The sequence below is a fragment of the Pezoporus occidentalis genome, unplaced genomic scaffold (assembly GCF_034315485.1).
Source record: "Pezoporus occidentalis ecotype Australia unplaced genomic scaffold, CSIRO_AGI_Poc_V1 ctg22, whole genome shotgun sequence".
NCBI lineage: Eukaryota > Metazoa > Chordata > Aves > Psittaciformes > Psittacidae > Pezoporus > Pezoporus occidentalis.
The window spans coordinates 4,334,190-4,361,429 of NW_026914072.1; the positions used below are offsets into that span (position 1 = coordinate 4,334,190).

The 27,240-nt window shown below is 42.5% G+C and overlaps 1 protein-coding gene across 6 annotated transcripts in view; it reads right to left on the bottom strand.

The window, feature by feature from the left end:
- The window catches only part of KIAA1549L (KIAA1549 like), a 124,859-nt gene extending 99,105 nt beyond the window's left edge, over positions 1-25,754 (bottom strand). For 2 of the 6 annotated variants that reach the window (XM_062620251.1, XM_062620250.1), the window contains exon 1: positions 25,350-25,754. In XM_062620251.1, coding sequence (XP_062476235.1) covers positions 25,350-25,530 — 181 coding nt within the window. In that variant the 5' untranslated portion in view covers positions 25,531-25,754. The remainder of the gene's footprint in view (positions 1-25,349) is intronic. The other 4 variants (XM_062620256.1, XM_062620255.1, XM_062620252.1 and 1 more) reach the window with 3 other exon arrangements.
- Between the last annotated feature and the right edge of the window lie 1,486 nt (positions 25,755-27,240).

A 27,240-nucleotide genomic window follows, 5' to 3' on the forward strand; every position in this document is an offset into this window, starting at 1 on the left:
AGACATTCAAAACTCGCCTGGACACATTCCTGTGTAACATTATCTAGGTGTTCCTGCTCCGGCAGGGGGATTGGACTAGATGATCTTTCGAGGTCACTTCCAATCTCTAGCATACTGTGTACTGTGTGTGTACCTCAGCAGGCATAAGCACCTGCGGCACTGACAAATCATGGAAGATATCACTTGCTACTGCCACTGAAAATAATGGGTTCAGGAAGCTGCAATACACCAAAAACCTCAAACCCAAAAAATTCACAGATGCTTTAGCTCCTGAGAAGATCACTGACATTAGCAATACAATTCTGCATTGTATTTAAGCCCAAAACTTTGAAGACCTTTCAGAGTGCAAGCCTGGAAGCAGCTGTAGGCTGAATCTTGTGAGCAGCAACACAAAAAGCCTGAGCTGTGCAGAGCCGATTTACTGCAAAGAGTTTTGCTTCAAGGCAGCAATAACTTCTACCTTCCTCTGCTCCATTTTGCTGATAGTTTTTATGTGCTACTGGATCACTCTATGTAATGACCCATGCTGAAATCATTAGGAAACAGTTCAGGTTTTTCTATATTAATGACTGACACAATAAACTGTGCCTTATTTAACCACTCAATTGTCAGAGCTTATAAGTGCAACTTCTCAGAGCTGCCTTTATTTTTCACTACCTTTATTTCTAATGGCCTTAGCCAAATCACATGGAGATACTTCCTCAGTGTGAACTAGAAATTTACTTAATTATTCTGTGGAATAATTCTGGCACACATATGGATGGTGAAAATAATGCTAAAAGGCAAAATTTTACCTCCATGTACCTGCATAGGATGCAGTGCAACTTGATATAAACCACTAGGAATGGTATTGAAGGGCTGAATTTAAATGCATCCACTCATTATTTTTAGAGTTGTTCTAATAAAGTGCTACTTTCTTTGGCTAATCACATGTAACAGCTGAGTCTGTAATAATATAGCCTCAGAACTCTGTTTCACTCTAGCAGTCCCAATAGCATACCTTCAACCTGCTCCTCATTCAAAATACCCATCAGGGAACCTTGCGTTTCAAGCTCAGATCCTGTACTCTTCCTTTTGTCCACACACGTGACGAAGGGTGCTGGTGGCAGGACGGGGTCAAGCACTCACAGGAACCACACTAGTGACAATAAAAAGTGCTATCCTTTCCAGAATGAAACAGAAGAAAGAGCCGACAGCTGCCAGGGCTGTGTTAGGCAGTGCACTGCTGGCAGGTCGAGGTAGGTGATTCTTCTCCTCTGTGGTACCTGATGGGAGAGTGAAGAAGATAGAGCCAGACTCTTCCAGTGGTGCCCAACAAGAGGCTATGGGCACAAACTGAAATACAGGAAATTCCTTTAAACATAAGACAAGACCTTTTTTACTGTCAAGGTGGTCAAAGAGCTTGCTCAAGAGGCAAACTACTAGATGTTCAGGTGCCTATTTATACACTGAGCAGGAAGACAGCTGGCCTCAGGGAGTCATGAAAATGGAATAAACCTTTGGGAAAAGGCATGCTCTCCATTTGGCCACAGGCTGATGTCCCTGCCCATGCCACCCAGCAAAAGTCACCACCAGAATGGTGTGCCACAAAACTCCTGGCACAGCTGGAGCAACCCATAAACAGACGTTAAATATAATTTTGCCAACAATTGCACGAGCTGCTATGAAGGGATTCTTGTGTTTGCGGCAATCCTGCAACTTGAAGTTTCATATACTGTGTCATTTTATTTTGCAGGTGACTTCCAATTCTGCAAAGGCTTTCAGGTGTGTTGTTATAAATTTAAGTCTGGAATAAGCTGACCTGCTTAATTAGGATGCCTATAGCATTCAATGAAAAAATGTAGTGCTTCGGGGGGGGTCCTGCCAAAGGACCCCAATTTCTCACAGCTAAACCAGAGACATCTAAACTCGAATTGCAATTTATAATGCTCTTAAAAAAACACTTCTGCATAATTTGGCCAGATCTATAAAACCCAGAGTTCCATTCATTTAGTGGAAACCTTGCTTTTTTATTTTCCTGATATCTTCCTGGAAATTCTTCAGTCTCTCTCCCTACACTATAGGGGGAAAAAAATGTATTTGGCCATCTCAGGTCTACACAAAATGCTGGACTTGGCTTTGCTGCAGAGCAGCACCTGTGGTGTTGGTGCATTGGTTGAAGAAGGCGGAACATTGACTTGTGTAGCACAGGGGCTAGCTCCTGGCAGAGGAAGAAGAAAGGAGTAGGTGGTCCATATGCTTCTGAACAATCTTTACTTCAATTCTTTCTTCCTGGCAGATGCAACCTTCGGCAAAAGCTTCTGTTATTAATGTGCTAACTGCTTTTTCCACCAGTCTCTTGCTAGCTACTGTTTTCCCAAGCCTTTTTGCAGCTATTTCTTCACTACTGCTTTCTTCCAAGCAGGACAGCAGAAGCCACAGCTACTATGTCTGAAAAGAGGTCTTGGTATCCCACAGGATGCTCATGGCTGCTGAGACCATCACTGGTTGATTGCATGATGAAGTTTCTCCTTCCTGAAAGGGTTTCGTAAATAATTGCCTAAGACTCTGTGCAATGTTGGAGCACAGAGTTACAGTGCAGGTTTGTTATCTTTGGCAATGAGAATGAAATAGGAAAGAGTACTACTCATTTCTGGTTTACTGCCTTTTGAAAAAAGAAGCGTTAAAAGCTCATTATTAGTATAGTAAAGGGCTCCTCTGAAGTCACACGCACAGCATTAAATGTGCCACTGTCCTTGGTTCTGCATGGGGAAGACCTGGAATAAATGCAAGGACTCCATAGGTTGTCTTCAATCACTATTTACGTTACTACTATTCATTCTTTGAAGCCCTTGAGAGGGGATAGTTGTTTGGGAGGGAAAGGTAATGGACCAGATCTATCCTGATAGACACAGAGTTATTATGAAGGTGCTTAGGTCTGAGAGTAACCACAGGTCTCTGCACATCCCGTGGAACAAACCCTCATACTTTATTCCCTTACTATGGTTCCAGTTCTGTATCTGTAGGGAAACTGGAAGGATAACACCTTAGAGAAAGTCATATGGAACAGATGAGGCTGGCAGGCACCTCTGGAGGTCACTGAGTTCAGCACCACCCACTAAAGCAGGGCCAAACAGAGCATGTTACTCAGAACCATGAACAGTCAGACTTTAAACATCTCCAAGGATGGAGACTCCACGGCTTCCATGGGCAAGGTTGGAGTGTTTGACCACCCTTACAGTAAAACAGGTTCTTCTGCCAAAGAGATGCTCTGACACAATGAAAAAGCTGAGGTTGTAAACTATTCTTTCACAGTAAGATACTGTGAAATTAAACAAAGAATGATCTGTTTTCTATAGAACTCTTCAATGACCCTCTAGGAATCCACAGAATGCTCTCTGGTGAGATGTAGGGTTTTTGAAAGAAGTTTAGTTTCTGTAAAACTCAATGATTTCACCTTTCTAAAATTGCACAGGCCTATTCTCTGAAGGTTCGTTATCCCCAAAATCCCGGTCAAGAGCAGTGTTCATCTACTGGTCATGCCAAACCTCAAAACTAACTGAAATAATGGCTATGTAATGTCTGCAAATTGCACACTGCTCTACAGCCTGTCCTGCAGCTGAACAGATGCTCTGGTCAGTGCTGCAAACATTGCAGGTGATGAACTAGGCATTTGCAAAGTAGACATGAAGCTAAATACTACTTAATCTTTACTGCATATTAACAGGCTTTCAAAAATGGCTGATGCAAGCTTTTGATGCACCAGGATGTTTGATAGGTTAGGGGCAGCCAAAACCGCAGCTGCATTTGTGATGCTAACTCTAGTTATTCATGCTACAAAACCACAGGAGGAACATTTTCCAAGCAGGGAAGGACAGAGTTTCTGTTCTTCTGTTTATTGCACCAGTGGCTGAGTCATCACATCCTCAATAAATATTCTGTAATTAGAGTTGTTCATTTTAACAATACTAAATAGCTCCAGAGAAATAGCTGTAAATATTTATCACCATTTCAAGACTGAAATACTGCTGCCACACTGCATCCTGCCAGGTAACCTCCTTGGCAGCTCATTTAAAGGGGAATGAAAATTTCCCTCTAAAAGGAGAGATAACACTGTGAAGCCCTCTTATTTTTTAAGCATCATGAATCATAACCAGTTGAAGACTTAAAATGAAGGAAAGGCAATAAATACCCCACTGTTGGTGCACTGGACTAGGATATGCAGGTTCAACTCCCAGATCTTGTCTACAGCTTTGATCTTGACACAGTCAATGTGGTAGGCATCATTTATGGGTAGTCCTGCAGCTGAGGCTGCTGAATTCTCTCCATAATGCCTTGTTTTCACTTCCTTCTATGTTTGCTAAACTGGAATATTCAAGAGGAGGTTTTATACATAGCTGATTCTTTAATCAGACTTGGAGATACAGGGATGTGGGTTTTCAATAGAACCGAGCATGCTTTTTTAAGAAAACAAAATTAGGGAGGAAATTTGCTATTTTGTCCTCTCAAAAATTACCACAGCTCTTTCTTTGCGAAATGTAACTATACAGATGTTTTCAAACAGAGGTGTGAAATACAGAAATGGAGCTATCTTACTGTAGGAAAGTGTCATTTACTGTCCTTATAACTATACAGCCAAATCTACTCCTTACAAGCCTCTGAAAAAGTGACAGTTCACTCATTCTAAAGACTTGCTAGAATTTAGCAGCATTGTCAAAACTCCCACTTCTCAACACATATTCAAAATTGGGCCTTAGATTTCTCAAGCTAGACACTCAGAAGAAGAGAAGCCTCAGATCTGATTGCAATTATTTACAATTGCATCAAGAATGAACTCTCCTGTGTTCACACTTTACACTGAAAAGCACAAAGCCTATCTCGGCTGCCTTGTCCCAGGAGACCTTTCCCTTTCTGCAGTTCATTTTCCACAGCAGAAAACATCTTCCAAATGCTACAACTGAGGTAGTGGTGTCACAGATAACAAACCCCCAGATTATAACCCACAGATAACAACCACTCCTTTCACCACCTTGTTGCAGTCCCCGTGCTTGATCTGGTTTTTACTGAAATAGATAAAAGCTTTCAAGGGTTTAAAAAATAAATAAAAAAGATACTATGAAATTAAAGACCTTGCTCTAAGCATTCAAAAGGCAACATTAGCCTATCTATTTCCAGATTTCAACATCCTCTTTGCAGCACCATTGCTATCCCAGTGCCGCTACTCTGGTCATACACTAATAAAACAACAGCAACAACAGCTTCCTCCTGCTGCCAAATGCTTCTCAAGGCACAGTATTGTACATTAAGGTAATGGCATTTTTTCTTTCCAAATATATCACCGTATGAATCACACAAGGCTAAAATTATTAGTACAGTTGTAATGCATTAATACATCACTTTGCATTTTACAACCCTACTGGTCAGTCCACAATAAGTTCCATAGGAAATACACATAATAAGCAATCTACTAAATAAATAAACCTATTTTAAACTATTAACTATAGAGTGAGCCTTATTTACTTCTACACTTCAAAAAAAATACTAATTTCACATTACATAAATGTAATTTCTAGGAGACAGGAAATGAAAACCTGTAAGACAGATCCAGTTAAATGATTTTACCCCACAATTTGAAATGCTCTCTGATGAAATTATGAAAGCAAGGGGAAAAGTGAGTTATCCAAACAACTATTAAAACCTCCTTACTTTGGCTATTAGTGCAGTTTAGTGTGAACTGTATATTATACTGGTTACATTTGCAACTTAAAATCCAGTCACCTCACCACTTAATTATCAACATACCTAGTTTAACAATAGTTCATCTATTGTATTTCCATAACAGGGAGCCTTCTAAATATGTAGACGACAGTACTTAATGTAAACCACAATGTATCACTGTAGTGCTAGGACCAAACTCAAGTGCTGTCAACAGCAATTAAATACGAACAGTAACATGAAGGCTTCTCCTATTTTGATCAGCAATTATTTAGCAGTTTTCAGTAAATTAATAACAAATGAATTCTGCTTCTGATGTAGAAACTGTCTACGCTGGGCACAATTCAGCTGGTGAGAGGTTGCATGGAAGGTGTTTCCCATGCCTCATCCCACCTTCTAGCTCCATCCACTGAGCCCACCCAGACACTGCCAAGAGAAACAAGCTGCCTGAGAGGCTCAAAGCAGCCAGTGCAAAAACAGGCACCAGATGTTAAGACAAAAAATGACCAGGTGTGTATCAAGTCCAGATTTCCTAATGCGATAAACAATTAAAAATAGCAACAACATCAATGTACACCTAGAGGCATTATTGCAAACTACTCATATAAATGACACTAATAGCACAGTGAGTACACTGAAGGTAAGAAAAATCAACACTGCAGCAAAATCACTGAGAGGTTTCATAGCTGTATTTAGAAATGAATTCATTGCAGATGCAAAATGTTTAACGATTTGTGCTACACTATGCATGATTTTCCATTTTGATATGAATATGCCCCTATTACACTGCACTTCCAGTCCAAATATCTGCCATGGTCATTTGATATAATTGTTTTTCTCTAATTTCATTAAATTATTTTCAGTGCTATAAGTAACAAAATGCTCACTCCATCCCACTGCTGACTGACAGACACTGCTCAGTATATCTTGTTCACTATAAAGATTTCAACTATCCTCATGCAGTTTAAAATCTCTGAAAGCTCTAATCAAGCAGAATTGAATACATTTCCTGAGGGTAAGTAGCAGCCTACCTTCATGTCATATTTTACAATAACTATTCAGAATTCAGGAGCCTCCCAAGATTTAAGAACGCTGAAAAAAATAAAAGAGGCTGCAGAATAAATTTGAAGAGGTTTGATTAAAAAATTACTAGCTTGGCAGAACAGAAGGCATTTTTAGAGAGCCTTCCTGTACTATCACTCCTTTATGTTTGCACAATAATAGCTGGAAAACAACCCAAAGCCACTAAGTTTAGTTCCCATGATCTCAATCATGTAATGCAATTTTAACATTTATGGAAAAGATTAATTAACAAAGTGTCCCATGTAATTCCTTTAAATAAGTTGGCTGTAATTCCAGCTAGGAAACATGGAAGGCAAACATTTTCTCACTTGCAAATGTTGTCATCGCCAAAGAAATCATCACTGGGGAAAAGAAGTAAAAACCAGCTTTGTGGTGCCAGAAGTAAGATGTTCACATTTTATTCCTAACATCTGAATTAGGGAATGCATTAGCAGGATGGCACAAAATGGCCATAGAGTCATTTGGGAATTTGAGCAGAGTAGAAGAGGAAAGTTATTCCAGGTAAACTCAAAGCAGTGGAGAAGGCTTTATACCAGCAGCCACCGCCTGAACAGGGTACAGATGCATAAACAAGCTGTTGGGGAAGGACTAGCTTTCAGTCTGGTATTTGTATGTACAGCAGTTAGTGGTAAGAAGCCCAAGTTTAGAGAGAAATAGAGTAAATCATTACAAATAATGTAGTTAGTAATGATTTGCTACTCACTACCATGATCGCTTCTATGAATGACAATTCATGATTCAAAAATATCCCCCTCCTTTCAGGGTGACTAATTTGAATACATTTCTTCCTCATAAAGCCAAGGCCATCACCCAGGGATGATGATGGCAATGGAGTGTCGTGGTTTAAACCCAGTCAGGCAACTCGTTCACTCACTCCCCCCCTTCTTTCCCTCCCCCTACTCCCGGAGGGATGGAGAGGAGAATCGAAAAGAATGCAACTCCCACGGGTTGAGATAAGAACAGTTTAGTAACTAAGGTATAACACAAATCACTACTGCTACCACCAATTATAATAATGATAAAGGAAATAACAAGGGAAGAGAATACAACACCTCACCACCAGCCAACCGATAACTCGCCCCCCCCCAGCCCGACCAAGCACCAACCCATACCTCTTCCAACCCTGCAGACGCCTAGCTCTTCTGGGTAACTCTCCATTACATCCTGAGCATGATGTCCTGCGGTATGGAATACCTCTTTGGTCAGTTTGGGTCAGGTGTCCTGTCTCTGCTTCCTCCAGGCTCTCCCTCCTCCCTGGCAGAGCATGAGGCTCACAAAGTCCTTGGTCAAACCAAAACATCCTTGTTATCAGCTCTGTTCCCGAGCTGAAAGTCAAAACACTGCACTGCACCAGCTACCAAGAAGGAGAAAAATGACTGCTACTGCTGAACCCAGGACATTATCCACCCCTTATTCCATACCATTCACGTCATGCTCAGATCCCACATTTTCAATATACCATCACTCTTACCTAAGTGCATGGACCAGTAGCTATAAAGCTGCTGCGTCCATCTGGTCCATGATGCCAGGCTCCATCTCTTGTAACAGTCTTTCAGAGCCTGAGAGACTGTGTGCAGTGTTCACATTCATGAATAACCTGGGCAATAGTGTCCATTGTTAAGTCCACCCCTTGATCATGAGTCCATCTCTATGTTGCACCTCTGCTCTGATGGCCTGAAGTGCCATGGGCCCACCAGGCTCAAAATAATTCACTGTCGCCTTCAGCAGTTTGTGCAGCTTGTTGCTGGGGACTCCACACAGCTGCCTTCCATCTCCAATGCTTCCAAAGCACTGGAGGGGCCCAGTGGACTGGATACTTGCCCATACTGTCCCACATGCCCTGCCACTCATGACTGTCCAGCCTTGGGGAAAATCTCTTGGTCACCCTATATTGTCATCTAACCCCAGACAAGACCCAAACCTGACTCTGCTTAACTTTTGAGATCAGACAAAATGGTTGTGGGTAGAACACAGTCTGTGTGTGTGCCAACATGCTGATCCTCATCACAATCAGCAGGCATTTGGGTATCCCAAGGGTACCCAAAGGCCATTCTAAACCTTCAGAACTCTCAGTTGATGCTGCTGTACTTGTCACTGGGGCTGGTGTAGCTGCTGTGCTTGCCGGCTCTCCCACCGTCAGCTTCTCTTTTCCTGAGTCCAGCTCTTCCTCCTCTGCCTTGCTGGGAAATGCTGCGTGGTCTCCTGCATCCTCCTGGGGCTCGGCGGGCGGCTGCCGGGGGATGCTCTCGGCTGTCGCGGGGCTGGGCTCCTCCGCGGGGCTCGGCTCTTCCGCGGGGCTCGGCTCCTCCGCGGGGCTCGGCTCCTCCGCCGCCTTCTCCCGCTGCCCGGCGGCCGCCTCCTTCCTCTCCTCGACCGCCCCGACCTCCCCCACCGGCAGCCGTCCCCCCGCGGCCTCCGGCCCCGCTCCCGCCGCCGGTTGCTCCCCGGGGCCGCTCTCCCGGGGCCGCTCCCCCTCAGCTCCCCGCAGCCTCACGAAGACGGAAGCGAGGGTGAGGGCCAGGACGGTGAAGAGCAGTCGGACGGCCAGGTACAAGCCCACGGCCACGTCCGTCCCGCCCTGCTGCTGGAGCCCGCCCGTATTACAAGCCATTGCCATGAAGCACAGTGAGACAAGAACCTTAGCCCAAGCCCCACACTTGATAAACACTAACACAGCAAATACCGGCTCTAAGTAAGTTACAACGGTCTGAAACTGTGAGATCAAGAGGAACAGCTCTGAGAGCCAATAGATCAGCATTGTGATGGATGACTATTAATCCGGTCAGATCTGTCGTTATCTCAACCCCTCTTGCCCCACGTTGGGCGCCAAAAAATAACTGTCGTGGTTTAAACCAAACCAGACAACTTGTTCACTCACTTCCCCCCCCCCCCCCTTCTTGCCCTCCCCCTACTCCTGGAGGGATGGAGAGGAGAATCGAAAAGAATGCAACTCCCACGGGTTGAGATAAGAACAGTTTAGTAACTAAGGTATAACACAAATCACTACTGCTACCACCAATTATAATAATGATAAAGGAAATAACAAGGGAAGAGAATACAACACCTCACCACCAGCCGACCGATAACTCGCCCCCCCAGCCCAACCAAACACTGACTGATACCTCCAACCCTGCAGTCCCAGCCCTTCCGGGTAACTCCCAGTTACATCCTGGGCATGACGTGCTGTGGTATGGAATACCTCTTTGGTCAGTTTGGGTCAGGTGTCCTGTCTCCGCTTCCTCCCGGCTTCCCCTCCTCCCTGGCAGAGCATGAGGCTCACAAAGTCCTTGGCCAGACCAAAACATCATTGTTATCAGCTCTATTCCCAGGCCGAAAGTCAAAACACAGCACTGCACCAGCTACCAGAAGGAGAAAAATGACTGCTACTGCTGAACCCAGGACATGGAGGCATACACAGAGTTGAGCAGATGGGATAAACAGAAGTGCTCATCTATCTCCTCTAACAAACGTGCCACTGTTCCCAGCTTCCTGTCACATTCATTCCTAATGCAGTGTGTGTGGAGGGAAAAAAAAGGGAAGGAAGACAAAGCCTGGAGAAGTGAAAAAGCAGTATGAGGTTAAATAACCTAGTAATATGAAGAAACTCTACAGACAGTTCAATTTAATATCCCAAATCACGGTCTTGTAGAGGTGTAACCCTTTTGCCATCTACTAGCCAACCTGGGAGAACACCCTTGTTTCTCATGGCAGGGTAAAAAGCAAATGTACATCCACTTACAGACAGCAAAGAGGGAACGCTGCTCCATGCCCAGCTGCTGCACTGTCACCTGCAGTTACAGTCACAATCTCGGTACAGCCAACCTGTGTGAAGCAGTGTGGGTGGCTCTGAAGTCAAATGCAAATCACGAGTGAATACAAATTTGAGGAAATAAAGACAAGGAAAGAGCTAGTTTTCATTTCTTTCATGTATTCTGAAACTGCAGTGATTGTTAATGCATTAACATATAAATCATGGAGCTGGGCGCCTTATATTAGATCAAACATTCACAAAAACAGCAACTTTAAAGCTGTTGCCTTCAGATAAACATATGCTGGCCTTACAGAAGCATAGGAAAAAAAGGAGGAACACAGAGAAAAACATATATTTGCATACAATATATTTACATACAAATACATGCTATTACTTAATATGCCAGTCAATCATAGCTACCAAAACTTTCATTGCCATACAAAAGAGCAAGAGATACACACGGGAACAAGAGCAGGGCATTTGTGCACCATCTTGAGAGCTATAGATCAGAGATAGAGAAGTAAGCAGCAGTCTTTGCTCACAGGCAGTACTGAATAATACAAGCATATTGTATCAATTCTGCTGAACTACTGCAACATGAATATTGCTTTCTGCCAACTGTTTTCAATTCTTTACTATAAGCAATATGAAGGGCTGGTCCTTTTTGGTATTTAACACTGAAGGCAGTTATAAATCCTTTGAGGTGAACAAAAGCTACTAAAAAAACTAACCTGCAATACATAAGCTTGCAAACAGGCTCAGAGAAGCCAGCGCCTGCACGAGTGACAAAACAAACATGAAACTAATACAGGCTTGGGACAATTCATCACAAGTGCCTCAGGGGCAGATTTACAAATGATGCATGTAAGTGCCTCATAAAACTTGCAGGAGCTGCCAGCTATGAGAGCTGCATCACACCTACTCACTTGAGAAGCCACCAGCCCCTTGAAGAGGCAGTGCAATTTATGCACTTAAATTATTCCCATGATCTTGCAGGCTCCCACCTGCAACTGCAGGCACCTAGATGTCTTTGTGATTCTCACCAGACAATGCTTTGGTACCTACTGTCTCACTGAAAATTACTGAGCATTGCTGTCTGAAGTACCTATGGCGCCTTTAAAACCAAGCCTTAGTGATCCTCAGGTACTTTTGAGTATTTTTTTTCTTTGACAAAACGATGAAAAGGACAAATGTGAAAAGAAATAGGATATTGTAAAACCTCAGCTTATCGCCCATGACAGCTTTGATGTAAATTTTAGTTGAATTATTATCATAGAAACATAGAATCACAGAATGGTTTAGGTTGGGTTGGAAAGGACCTTAAGGTCATCTAGTTCCAACCCCTCTGCCACATGTAGGGACACCTTCCACTAGAACCAGGTTGCTCAAAGTCCCCCACTAATGGGTAGTATTACTCCCATACCTAAAACATCTAGCACTGGGACACAGGGAGTAATACTACATGCCGTTGCATCAGTTTGTCACATCAAAAGAATTACAGGGACATTGCAGCAAATTCAGAAAAGGAATGATTTCTTACTGGCACCCTCCCTTTTCTCTCCTGTAGCCATGGGAGCACCTTCACAGGCCCTTACCCTGCTATAAGGCAGTGATGAACAGGTCTTAGTTTTGTTCCAGGAGGCAGAACCTGGGATGAGCCAGGGGGAGAAGCTTCTAAGAGCCTCACTTGCTATTTACTTTTAAGCATTTTCTGGAAACTGGAACATACTGATATTTTTGTACCAAAGTTTATGTTAATTTCATCTTGTTTTACCATAAAATCTTAAATCACACTTCATTGTAATGTAAATCACTGATCTGAAAACTACACAATAGGATATGTCCTCTTTTATAGAATCATGGAATCATAGAATAGTTAGGGTTGGAAAGGACCTTAAGATCATCTAGTTCCATCCCCCCTGCCATGGGCAGGTACACCTCACACTAAATCATGCCACCCAAGGCTCTGTCCAAACTGGCTTTTTCCTTCTGTCTCTAAAGAAAAGGCACGAGTGGTCTGCATCACCTCTTTAAGGGATTAACCCATAAACTTGACACTAGTTAGCAATTTCTTAATAATCTCTTAGAGAAAACCAAAACCAATCAAACAAAACCAAACAACTTATGTTCAGAAAGATGTTGAGAGTTTGACACTTGTCTGCAAGGCGTCTTGGAAGACAGAATATAATCTTGTGTCTTCTCTAAAAATGTGCACTGAGGGGGTTTTGTAGATTTTTTTGTCAATAGCATTGTGGGAAGCTGCTGAAAAGTTTCAATTACTGCCACAGTGATAAATACAGGACCTAGAGCTGCAAGTGAGTACTCAGCAGGATAATGCACATGGATTAAATGAGGACTACTGTGTGTGTGCATGTGTTTATGTAAACAAGAGCATGTGCTGAGAGGATTTTTGTTTCAAATAGGAAAAGCCTGGAGAAATAGGTCAGACCTTTTAAAAGCTAATTTGTACTTCTTGGTACCTTGTGTTGGGTGAATGAATCAAGTTGGAACTAGATGAGCTTTAAGGTCCCTTCCAATCCAAACCATTCTGTGATTCTATGACTGAGAAGAGAAAGGATGGCAAAATCCATTGCTTTAGGTTTTTGTTTCCCTAGGAAAGCAAGCAAAATATTAGAAAATGCTAGTTCGTGCTCCTTGTGCATTACCTTCCAAATTGTGTTGAAAACGGATGCATTTACAGAATCCCATACAAGTCAATAATACCTTTGTTAAGGATTTCTGACAGCACCATCACTCAGTGAACTGACTAGAGGAAGATAACCATGTATTAGGTAGGCTCTGTAATGCACCACTGGTGATTTGGGTATACCAAACTTCAGGGTCAGGGCTCCCATCCCTTCACCGTGGGTTTTGTGCCAACAACTAAGCAGCAGCATCCAAATGTAACCCGAGTACAAAACACTACATTTGTTTTGGTCACATTAAAGTCAGAAGGACCTATTAAAAGAGTTGTAGCAGATGACTGGGTCCCTAAGCATCACAGGCAATAAATTCACATGGCAGTTTTGCTTCATAACTTAAGTCCTACTTGTTCTTTGTCTATTCTAATTACTCCCTGATATGGAATTAATGTAGAAATCAAATTAAATGCTCAGGAAAGTGTACGGATCAGCTGGCCTGAAAAAAACAAAAAAAAAAACAAAACCACTATTAAAACCAGATAGGTAAATAAGCCAATTTAGAAATGCACAATGTGTTTCTGCCTGTGTGAAGGTACAAACACAAAGCCAAAATGGAGACTCATGATGCCAAGAGCAAAGCAGCCTCTCTGGGTCTTATGGAGGTCTTTGGTAATACTGTGCTACTGGCCAGGTTTTGGTGGCCTTCAGAGAGCATCCCTCTTTGAAGATGATGCTGAGGAGAAACACATTCAGATTTATATTGCTTCTTTTCTGCTAAGCCTCCCCAAAAAATGCTATTACACTGAGATGGCTAACACAATGAACTTGTAGCAAGGATATAGCACTGGGACTGCACAGATTGTCTAAACTAAGTCAACCTAAGTTAACTTAAAGTGGAGATGCGAAATTGTTGGTTTACTTGGTTTACACTGAGATTAACTCAGCAAAAGCAACTGTGGGTAGAGAAATAAGTCCCAGTAAAATTGATAGGGGCCTCCTTTCTTCTTGAATTTACAGTGAGAGAATAGCCCATGATAATTGTTTCACAATAAATACATGAAGAAAAAAATTGCTTTCAAAACAGCAAGATCTATGAATGTATTACTAACTCAGCATTGGTGATGCTCCTACAATTTGTGACATTTCAGCAGCAAAATGCGCAAAAACATGGTTTTTAAAAGCCTGAGTTCATTGAATGTAAATACTGCTGTCAATGCAGCAAACACACATGCTATTTAAGGTAAATTAATTTTTAAAGCTGATTATATAAAAAAGCATATATAATTCTGTCTCTTAGAATCTCTGTAATCAGGAGCCATGCAACAAAGCCCAAGCAAACAAGAACAGCAGTGTAACTAATGCTTTCGAAAGACTTGCACACTCCAGTAAAGACCGTGAAGTATTTTGACATGTGCCAATGCAGTACCTGAGGGACAGCAAGCAGGCAGTCAATATAGAAAACTGTACAGAAGCCCTACAAAACTAAATGCATAGCCCATGTGGCACAACTTCCATAAGGAAACATGGCAGAAGAGCTGAAAATCTCCAGACAAATCACCAAATCTGCTCACTCACAGACAAATCACTCACTGCTCACTCACACTGTCTGTTAGTACCACATAAAAACAGGTAGAGAACTGCAGGTTTAAACTAGAGGTGGTAGAAAAAATGAGATGCTCCCCTGCAAATTCTGCTTATGTTAATCTCTTTTATTCCAAAATACTGGAAGAATATTTACTATTTCTTCAAGAAGCTGAAGAACTCCCCTGGTTCCACAGCTGAGAGAATACAAACCCCCAACAAGTGCTGTGAGCCACACGAAACACTTGTTTGAGTGACTTCATCATCACTCTTCTTGAATATTACTGTGTTTTCTCTAGCAAAGACAGCATAATCAGTAAGCTCAAAAATTCTCTTAAGAACAAGTTTTACAACACAGTGGGATATGTACACGTTGGCAAATTCTTAAAATTAATCTCTGTTATACACCATTGACAAAAACATTGCAGAAACCTCATCTAAATGCCACTCTATCAACACTGTTGGTATATATTTTAAGAACAAAAAATCAAGTCATGCATAAAACTCCATTTAATCTGTTTCCCCAATCTCATTGCCACCTCAGTTACAAGAATCTACTTGTATTAAATACAAAGCAAATAAAGTACATTCTTTTCTCCAAAGTGAGGTTATGTTTCCCCTTTAGACATAGAAATTATCAAAGGTGCAGTAAAAAGTAGTTTCGCTAAGGAGACTGTAGCATGAGCTGCAATGGCAACCCTTCAATTATTTACAGGAATAAATGCTAATATTTACATCGAGAAGCATACTAATACAAAAAAAAAGCGTTATAAGTGTTACTCCAATGAGAATAAGTCTTATTTCATACAGGAATGAAGTAATAAAGGAGTGTTACCTTTCACTATGTAATTGCTATCATGATGGGTTTTTTTAACTTTTAATATGTTTCAACAGCACAGAAGAGAAAGAATGACATTCTGATATTAAAAAGACTATCAAAGAGGAAGGTGCTCTGCAATGAATAAATCTTTGCAGAATTACACATCCCGTGCCTAAAAGGCAAACCCATGCTGTTTCTACCAGGATATGCTGGAACACCCAGATACACGCCTGGATACTGAAAAGGTAGAATTTGCTGCTCACAGCAGCTTTCACACATATAAATTGACTTACTGTTTTGAGAAGCTGACAGTGGATGATGTGAGGTAAGAAGCATGCATTTTTTAAATTTAATTACTCCTAAATTATTTTTCTACAAAAGCAAAGGCACCAAGAGAGACCAAACTTTTTAAGAGAAGCATGAATCAATATACTTCATTGTCTTCACTCTCAACAAAGCATGAGTGAGAAGATTTAAAATACACATAGCACTGTATTTTTCTTTTCCTCCTAGAAAGAAAAGTCAACAATATCAAAACAACGAGATGCCACTCTGAACTGAAGTTCCTGATATTCCTGAAAATGTCATATCCACACAGAGTAGAAGTACAGCTGTCTCAGTATTACACCAGTTCAACTAATGCAGATAACTCGGTTTTCTGGCTAACAATTATATCTACTGAAACAACTACCATTTATTTAAGGGGGAAAACAATTCTAAGAAGGCATAGATAACTCAAATATAACACTACAGTTATTTAGCTTCCAGATTATTCCTTACTGTGTTTTATTTACATTGTCCTGAAAGGCTCAGCAGATGAGCAGTACAACTTGTTAATTTCAGTTTGTTTAAACATGCACATATTATAATTTATATTTTTTTAGTGCTAATTATTCATATTATTGTGTTTGTCCATGCAGGGACGTAGGAAACACCACCCTGAACCAAACAGGATCCATCTGGTCTCCATCAGTCAGTGCAGCCGGGTACTACCACGGAGTGAAGCAGACCTACATTTTGGGGGTTCCTAAAGATCCCATTTTGTGGCAGCGAGTGCTACAGCTACAGGGAGTGTAAAGAAGCATTGACTGGTTCTGAATTAGACTTTTTTCCTTTTTTTCTCAATTGCTGATTGTCCCCTTATTCCTAGTGCTAGGAGACAAAGCAAACAAAGAATAGTATTTATCTTTGTTCTATAATATTGTGGCATTTAAACAGGGTAAATGGAAACTGTCAAGCAGACATTTTGATATTGCTGGCAATGATGGACTAGATTAGCAAAGAAAGGATTTGACTAATGATGAACAAAAAGAATATGGTATAATTAATGCCCAGGAACAATTTTTTATGGATCACTTTGATTTTATATTTCTATCAGACTACAAATTTGATCTAATATTCTTAGATTTCAATGAAGCATTTGACTTTATATCTCACATTTTGATTAATAAAATAGAAAGTGAATATGGTGCATATGTAATAGATTTTAAATGATCAAATTGAGCAGCAATGCTTCTAATAGACTCCCACGGGGACTGATTCTCAGCCTATTACTGAACATCTCTCTCAGTAACCTGGAGGAAGTCAAAACTCTCTGATAAAAGTTCTCAGATGACAACTGGAAAGGTGATGAACAATGAAGCTGGCAGGCAGATGCAGTCAAGTATCAGATCATATATCTGGGAATAAAGACTACCAACCAAGTTCATGGGATAAGGGTGTCTATGTAGGGGAGTAGTGATGAAGGGTTATGTTGCTGAGCAGACTGCAACTTCCACAGGTAGGAGAAGCTTCAGGCATTGTCAATCTTGCTTCTCTTGATTATACCAAAGTCTGCTAAGTAGGCTTACTCTAAAAAAATAAATCTTGGAAGCAGAGGTGAATAATCAGATCAATGGGAGTCCTACAGGAATAGTCTTAATTCACTTCTTACATATGGGGAGATCAGCACTACAACAAAAAATTATATCTGACACTGATGCTAATGATTGCTCCTGATGAACCTGAAATACCAGATCAGCTCTGGAAGCTGTAGTTCTAGAGAGACATCAGACTGGAAAAATTTCAAACAGGACCCACAAGAATGATGAAAGATATAGAAAATATGTCTTTGAGCCATCTGAGAACTCCAAGTAAAAGGCATGACTTGATCACAGTGTAAGAGCATGTAAGCATGGAAAAGTGATTTTGGAGCTCCTCAGTCTGGTAAACAGGGTGGCTAGAAAACACAACGGGACAGTTCTGAAACTATATGTATTTCCAAACATGATAGTAATGCCCATCAGCAATAATTGTGGTGAGCTGCCCAGCCCTTGAAAAAAAATAACCCAGATTGCATAGTCTTTAAAGGGTTACCCAGAGCTGCCACAACTTGTATCAGTCACTAAAACAAAGAGAAATCTTATAGACCACCTTAGGCAGAAGACAAATTTGACATCAGTGTGAGCTAAATGCCTAGAAAACTTTTGCCGACACAATTTTTTTCATGTACTGTACTCTTTATGGCTGATCACTGCCCTCTCCAACTTGCACTATTTTTTCAGATGACCAGAGGAAATGTTGCACATGCTCGGGAACAACCCAACCTGGTCAACAGGATTGTTTTATATGGCTTCTCAGTAAAACATAAAGGTGTTTCAGAGCTCTTGGTAAAAAACCTTTTGGAAATAACTCAATAATTTCATATTAATTATGTAGCAGGACTTCATAAACTATTCATAGGTATTTCATTAGCCAAAGAAAATAAAAGGTAGGTATAGAAAATAATACTTTTCTTAATAACAGTGGAGCCACAAACAGAAACCTACAAAATGTCTAGTCAACACTCCTCCTTATTTGCCTAGCAAACAAACCCTGTCTTTAGCCAATTTAGAACCTAAAATCTAATTCTCTAATAAGTCAAATTCTCATTTTTCAATAGCAATGAATTTTGGATGTCAAACCTTGCACAGGGGAATATATTGATAAATTCAGCAGGTTGCAGTTCTGAAAACATCTCTGTTACTAACCACTACAAGCAAAAGGTGGGCAATTTCAAGTGTGCTTATGGACAACCAGTCAACAGTGGACAGTTTTTTCAAGTCTACTTTTATGTGAGTATCTAATTCAGCAGCTACACTCAGTATGAAGAAAAAAATAGGCTTTGAGACTTTCAGAGTTAGTGAACATCAAGAAATTTAGACAAACCAAGCTGAGAATACTGAACTGCCATAACCACGAAGCCCGAATCTGTCTTGAAGTCGTTCAGCCAATATGTTTTACCACAAGATTAGAAGAGCATTTTTAAAATAATTGTGTCATGGAAGGCCAGACTAAAATATGCTAAATAAAACCAAAATTATCAGTTTTAAGGATTTCTTAAAATGACCCCTAAATTTCAGTTTAAAGACCTCACACTGAAAACATAATACAAAGATGGAAAACTATGAGAATCCATTCCTTTTCTTAAATAGCTATGACCCCTATAAAAATCTAGTTTTTCATCACTGATACATTCATCCACCAAAGCTATTCATCAGATTAAAAGACAACTACACGAAGAAAGGACTAGGTAAGTCTGTAACAGTTCCTTCTAAATCAGCTTTTCAGAACTTCAGCGATGAACAATATCACATAATCTGAATCATTTTTATTATTTTCAAAACAAAAAACAACTACTTGGTAACAAACACAGATAAACTTCCACTTTTCAACTCTTTTCTTGCCATTTCTACATCAGTTGCCAGCATACTTTACTGGCCTCAATTACTTCATTGTTTAAGAAATACCAAGGAAAATGAATACATCTTTGTTTTTCATTCCTGTGGAATCTTTTCTACATTTTAATTTCCATGCATTTAAACATTTAGCCTTTCTTTTGACTTGCTAACAGCTGTCTCTCAGCATTGTGAAGTTACATATATTTATGTAAGAATGTCTTTTTGTACCCTAGCTAGTAAATATTTGAGGTTTAATTTACAAAATCCATACCTCTCAAAGACAGGGCAACAATTCATTTAAAGACTTTTTACATATTTTCAGATATAGACACTGCAGTGAGATCATCATATCGATAAAGAGGCGAGTGATGCAGGATAGTTCTGCTTCTTTTTTATTACCTGGTATACAGATGGATTTTAATTTATATTGTCTTGCTTCAGGAATTTTTTATCACCAGCCATCTGCATGAGCACTTAGGAAAACACATGATCAGTAGGTATATTGTCTACAAAGACATTTCTAGAGAGCAACCAAAATCACTACATTCAACACAAGGGCTTTTCAGTCTTAATAAAGAAAACACGTAGATGTGAAGGCAATTCAGGAGAAATTTCAAAAGAAGAGCTATTGTTGCTTCCCCAGCTGATGCATCAGACCTCATGATAGTACCTGAAAACTGGAGAATACGCCCAGAACACCTACGAATCGTCTGAAGTACTTCCCTTAAAAGACCAACACTGGTGTACTGCTAACAGGCAATAAAACAATAGACAAGGTACTGTAGATGTTTCAAATTTACAGCAATGTGTAGTGGAAAATATGTAGAAACAGGCACTGTCCTCTAAGCCTCGATTTTTATTTTTAACATCTTCAAATGGTCTTTTCATTTTTCCTTCCTCCATTCTGCTCCCAGAATCCAGAAAGACATTTTTCCTGATTAAACCTCAAGATCAAATAGAAATATTGTCTGTTACATCTTGCTATACACACTGTATATCTCTTATACCTGCAGCAGTAATTGTTATTTAAATATTAGTAACATAATAATTTCTTTTCTCCCACAATGGACCCATAGTACTTATATCTTCAGGCTATTCATTTTCTGCAGTAACTCCTCCTTTTAAAAGGGAGTCATCAAACTGAGTCACTTTGAAGGTGTTTGTCTGAATGGTGGGTAAAGGGTAATTTAGCCCAGAAAGCAGGGCCCCACAGCCTCAGAGGAGGCTGCAGAGAGAGCAGATGTATCACCCCAGCTACAGCAGTGGAAGCTCCTCCTCTCTGGTTCTGTTTAGAGCTGTGCTTTTGCCTTCCTAAGGGCAGCCTCTGAACAAGCACCTCTGGCACTCAGGCAGGATTAGCACTACCTGCTCTGCTCTGTCCCAGTCTATTTTACCTAGATTTTTTTTCCATTCCTGTTTCTTTTGGCAGAAAAACTGAACACCTTCAGCTCAAGTATATAAGTGTTATTTCCTTGATTTTTAAAAATCATTTCTAGTTTTTTCTTCACACATCTGACCCTTAAAATTCAAGAGGCAATCTCAGGCACAAAACCCAACTGTGCCAAGAACACTACGACTACTCCAGCAGCAAACTGCTCTGTGTGAGATGTACAGGAACTGTTTTTCCTGTATCCTGCACTAGGAATGTTTTTCGTGGGGTGTTTTAACTGAGAAATGCCATGTGTTCAAAGACCACCCGTGCTAGTCCACCTTGCTAGTAGGAAGGCAGCATCTTACCCATGGCCCTGAGGGCTAGCAGTAAAATGCAGATCAGTTCAGTCAGTGCAGTAGTTTCTTCCTTGGACCCAGCAGAAGGGAGTTAAAACACTAAATAACCACTTAAATGCTGATTATTTTTTAACGAAATGTTGACATGTTTGGACACTGAAGCGTGAATTCATATGCATATATGACCAGCATTTACTTTAGCAGAAACAACCATTCCCACATGACTGAGAAAATGCCATAAATAGAAAATGACTCCTGGTCCTCTTTGTCTTGTTCATCACCCTGACCTCAAGCAAGTGTCAGAGATTTCAGAAAACAGTGCAGTGAGGGTTAGGAGGGTGCAACATATCATAACATACTGGATGACTGAACGTGTCTGAAAGTAAGGTTTAGAAGTTCTTCTCTAACCACAGGTCTTGAACTGCAAGTCAGCATTCCTTACAGGCAAAACACGGGCACCCTTCAACCTCATCTGAGATACCAGGTACTTATCTTAATCTACAGAGAACAGTTTCATCAAAGTTGTTTCAATATACATGAGTTAAAATTATGATGAATACTTTAATAAAGTAGACGCATACATCGGGTAATGTGGAGAATAACTCGGATAGATACAGGAATGTAGTGGAAGAAGGTAACTCATGATTGTGGATCTATACCAAGCATACCCATCAAATGCTCACCTACTCCCAGGGAAGCACCTTTCTGCATGCTCCTAGTAGCCTAATCTTTCAGCCCATGCTGGAGTTTCCTGGTTTGTTTGAACTTTTCACTGTTCTTTAACAAAATATCTGAGCTATCTGCACGTATTTGGTTCTGTTGAGATCATCAGAGAGACAATTAAAAGAGCAACACAACCTGTCTGAAACTATTGATTTCCTAAAATGCTGGACTGGTAATTCCGGAAAGCAACCACAGGAGGTGCCTTTTTCTATGTCTTCACCAATTTCCTCGAGGCGGAGCTGGATGCTCACAGTCCTTGCCTCCGCAGCAGCTCCTTCAGCAATGAGAACACCAACTCTTACACATCCGGATGTGGCAATTTTGGCAGTTTTTATGGAGTTCCAGGAGCTGAGAGGCACTGGATCAGTGCTCAGGTAGCTGTCATCCATCAAGAGCCATGGCTCGCAGGAGGTGAGACTGGCAGCGTAGCAGCTGGCACGGAGCACTCTCTGAGTTGTTCAGTCACAGCTTCAGCTGCCAGAACCAGCCACTGCGCTGGAGGTGTCCTTATCATTCTAGAAATGGCTGGTAATTAAGGTGAGATCTCACTGTGCTAATGTTCAGCCAAGGCAGGAAGAAATGGACCTTTCCCTGGCAACTTTATCATTCAAGCAGGCTACATAAACAAGCAAAATGGATGATGGAAAATATAAAAGGTCTATTTTAACATTTCTTAACATTTTCTCTCCCATGCACCCCTCTGATCAGCTAATTAAAGGTCATGGACCACACAACTGGGAGCAACATGCCTTCTCCTCCACTTTTCTTAAACAATAGTGCCATGTGTATTTACCAGATGAAAGATGGTCCCCCGAGACCAGATAGCTGCCTTTCAAAGTTTCACCCATTTCAGAATCTGCTTCTCTCTCCTTCTCCCAAGGAAAATGGTTGCCCATGGTTCATGCCTCTGGTTCACAAGGGGGGTTTTCTCTGGCTGGAGCATATTCCCCCATTCATTTTCTGGGTCATTACTTTTCCTCTTTCTTGACAGATATATTAGTTTTGAGAGATTTTTTTCACACTTATTGTTCTGTAATCCATCAGAAATCACAGTTATGTGCTTCTGATTATGGTGGGAAATGTAGTCTTATTTTCAATCTGAATTCAAGCAGTGGTCCTGGGGATGATGTATCACAGAAATGAATGCTTAACTCTGTGTGTCAGTGAGCAAGTTTGTATGTATCCAGCTAAAGAAGCATAAAATACTTCTAAAATTAAAAATAAAGCTTCTCATCTGCTGCTTGAAACGTAATCACTCTCTACTCGATGGTGAAATTGTCCTGAGCCCTCAGCAAACCTGAGGTCTGGCTCTGAGCCTCTGACACAGAGATAACCAATCTCCTTTTCCCAAAGCCTCATAGCACATCATCTCATCCCATCAGGGTCTCTTTTCAGGGAGATCTTGTTCCTTTGCATTGAATTTTTTTGTAGTCAAAGGAAATACTGTAACCAGAGCTATTCAAAATCATCTCAGGGATCAGGAAACTTGAGAGCTGTCTTCTGAAGCACTGGCATCACACTAAAATGTCTCTCTTTTCCCTCTATACCCGAGTTTCCTGCTTCACCCTCACACAGGGTGATGCCACGTGTTGCACATAAATCCAACGGAAGAACCAAGCATTCATCTGTGTTTACATATGCACAGGCATAATCTTCCCATAGATGAAAATACTCTCCAGTAGAGAAAGCTGCAGCAAAAATGGTGCACAGCAAATGCTCTTCCCAGTGTTTAATGCATCATGTAACTCCACTTGGACTTCATGGCAGTAGAGCTGCTATGTGAACTACGTACTTTACAGTAATAATCACAGACACCACTAACAGCACATTTGCTTAACAGAAATCCAGGACTACGCATAGCCTGCCCTATGTAAACATATAGAAAATAACCTTCTTAGACATAACTAATACTACTGATTGAAAATCTGCCTTTACTATGTGTTTTGCTCCCAACTTCAATGGCAGACAGCATTTCCTGTGCTCTGTCTCACTGGAATACAGATCTGTTCAGGTTGATCGACATTCAATGCATGCACCTTAGCAATTGTAATTATTGATGAACATTGCATAGGACTAATAAAGTTTTACTTGCAACTTCAGCTGTCATGCTCAAAGCTGTAAAGTACACCAGGTTATGTTAAGCACCTTAACATGGCTACCTGATGGTCTGAAATTCTCAAGTAAATGACTACTGGTGACACCACTTCCCACTGTGTATGTTATGCAGGCTATTGGCTTAGCACTGTTGTAAATTTTCATCTCATTTTTTTATAGCTGTAGGCTGTTAGACACCTACAAATATGTTTTTTAACTCTCAGATTTCCTCACTTCCAAGTAAGATAACGGCTGTGTCATAAAAACCACAGACCACAAAAGCAGAAACACAAAATGCTTTTCATTCTACTCCTGAACCCAGCGATCAGGTGTGAAGTGTCTTGTTGCATTGTCAGAAACACCTCAGCTTTTAGAATTCAGCTCTGTGAGGCTGGCAACCTCTGAATGAAGACACAGCTCATAATTCAGACATAGCACCAGAGTTCATGTGAAATCCAAGCTGAATTAACAAGCACAGGTAAAAAAATCTGCCATTCCTCCAATCACAGGTCAATTTACCTTACAGAGATAAATCAAACCACAGTATTTACATGTTCAGAACAAGTCGTGAAGTAAGAGGCCCTGTTCCACCAACCTACAACCTGCAAATGAGGAACCTGATGATATTATATCTATAAAACTGACACCAATTGCTTATGATTACTGTACATTTGTGTTAACAGCTTCAAAATGTGGATCCACATCTCTGCTCCTTTCTTAAATCCATGGGATTAATCTATCCATATACCAATTCTAACCTCTTTCAGTTATTTTAGCACAGCCTTAGAATTATATTTGGCATCTCTATCTGGCACATACAATAACTACTAGCAACAGTAACTGTTTCTGCATTGAGGTCACCGGGTGTATCGACTGCTGTGAGAAGTCGGGAGAGTGCAGAGCACTTCCTGACTCAGAAAGTCAAGGGAAATGGGAAAAATATAACCCAGAAATTGTCGGAGCTCTCAGCTGCATTCGCGCTGTAGCGCTCGGATTTCAGCAGAGCCTGCCCTCTCCTAACCCCTCCTCACCTTCCCCTCCTCCCCGCCACACACTTACGGAAGCGCTAGAAACGGTCCTTTGGTTTAACAAAAGCTTCTGCCCGTCCCTCTTTCTCTGCAAGGAACGAGACCTAATCCAACCAGCCTGTCCCATAGGAAAAGCTGTTATTTGCGCGTGAGCCAGGAAGGCCGGGGAGATGATTGCCGCGCAGGCTGCCTACAGGAAAAGGCAGAAAACCTGAGCATCCCCTCTTCACAGCTGAACGGGTAAAGAAGGATGCAGGAGACAATGAGGAAGAGCCCGGCTTCACACACACACACACACACACAAACACACGCACCCCCTCCTGCAGTGTTACACGGCGCTGGGTCGATTTCGCCGTTTCGCTCCCTCGCCTTTGGAAGCCGGGCTCCGGCAGACGGGAGTCCCTCTGCCCCTGCAGAGGCGAGCCTCCCGCAGTCCGGCCCTTCCCTCTCCGCGGGCAGGGCGGTGGCAGCGCCCGGCTCCCCTCCGCCGTACTCACTGCTCCTTACCCGGCTGTGCGCGGGCGCTCGGCAGCACGGCGGCGATCACCCCCAGCAGCACGACGGCCGCAGCCAGGCCCGCTCGGCCTCCCTCCGGTGGGACGCGGCGGGGCAGCGCGGTGCCGGGCGCTCCGCCGCGTCCCGTGGGGCGCCCCCAGCTCCGCCGGCCGCCCGCCGCCCGCTGACACATCCCCGCGCCTCGCACGGCCCCACCGTGGCTCAGCGGGCAGCGGTGCCCATGGCCGCGCCGGGCTCTAGAGCAGCGGCTGCGCAGGGAGGCGGCCGAGCAATGGCGGGGGGCACCGCATGCTGCCGGCGGCTCTGCCCGGTGCCCCTCAGCGGCGGCGCGGCCCCTCAAGCTCCGGCGCGGGAGGGAGCTTCATCGACAAAGGGCTCACGTCGCCGTCAGTCCCGGCCCCGCTCCCCGCCCTCCGAGCGCGGGGAGGCGGGGAGCGGAGGCGGCGCTGCCGGGGCCGCGGGGACCCCCTGCACCGCCCAGCGGGGAGCCCGACGCCCGGCCCCGCTGAGCCGCGGCCACCCCGCAGCTTTCGGCAGGGCAGCGGGAACAGGTCGGGCAGGGGCAGGACAGGGCAGGGTGAGCAGGGCGCTGTCCAGCGCGGGCCTCAGCAGCCCGAGGACACGGGCCAAGGTGCTGCTGCTCTGCGTGGCTGCGAGGGCTCGCCGAGTGCCATACCCTGATCCCCACCACGCCTTACTGAGGCAACCATGCCCAGCATTGCCTTTTGGGTGTAAATGAAACTGCACCCACTCACAGTGCTCTTGCAAATACAAGTCCCTCTCTGCTCACCTTGGAAACCATTTCTTGCCAGCTGATGTACATGCGAGGCTCCAGGCTAGGACATGTCCAGAAGCGGCTCTCGTTGCCTGAAGTGTCAGGGAGCACCTCTTCCTGTGAGGCAGCCCAAGCTCTGTAAATGCAAGAACTGCTCTGAGGATAGAGCGGCTGGAGTCTACAGCAGGGCTTGACCGCATTGGTAGCTACATCCTCAGCCACCCAGTGTATAAACACAGGAAAGGCCTTCTGCCACCCGGCTCCTGCGTTCACTCGCCTGGTCACTCCCTGCCGGCCAGTGATCATTCTCACTTCCAGGCTGAGAGGGGAGTTCCAAAGTACAGAGGCTTGCCTCTGTGAAGCTTAAATGTTTGCTACGAGACCAACTGGTGCAGAAAATGTAGTGTGGATGCCAGAGCAGGTGAGCCCCTTGCACTGTTTCCTTGATTTGCTTTAGTTCCCGGACTATGTCTGTGGGTAACAGAAGATGGTGGTGGAAGGAGGAGCAAAGTGAAGGTGGGCTCGGGGCAGAATGAGCTTCAGGAGCACGAGAGCTAATTCTGAAAGGGTACAGCATTGCCTACATGCAGGAAAGTGGCCTGCGTCTTTCAGCCTTTCCAGCAGGAAAGAAGTCATCTTTCTGATAAACTGTTAGAAGCCAGGTTTGAGATGCAGCAAGCTTCAGCATCGGCTCACCCCAGTCTGGCATCCTGCTACCCAGTGACTTGCAGCATCCCCCAAGTCATGATGACCCATAATTATGTATTTTTCCAACTGGTTCAGCAGACTCCAACTGTCACCAATACAATTACTCAGCCACTGGTATGTCCCATTTGTGCCATTTTACTCACTTTTCCCCCAAATTACTAATTCACTGTATGCAAAATTAGCTTCCACATGATGACTGCTAATGATTATCCACAGAGAAAAGATGGCAGTTGTACGATCATTACAGTAAAATGGATAGATCACTGCTCACTCCGGTTTATTTAGGGGCAAGGTATTTAGTGCAGAGCCCTCTGGTGGTACCGTTGGTTACCTTCAGGGAGCCCCGTGTAAACCTATTTCATCATTTTCATATTTTTCTAGGTTTTGTCATAACACAAT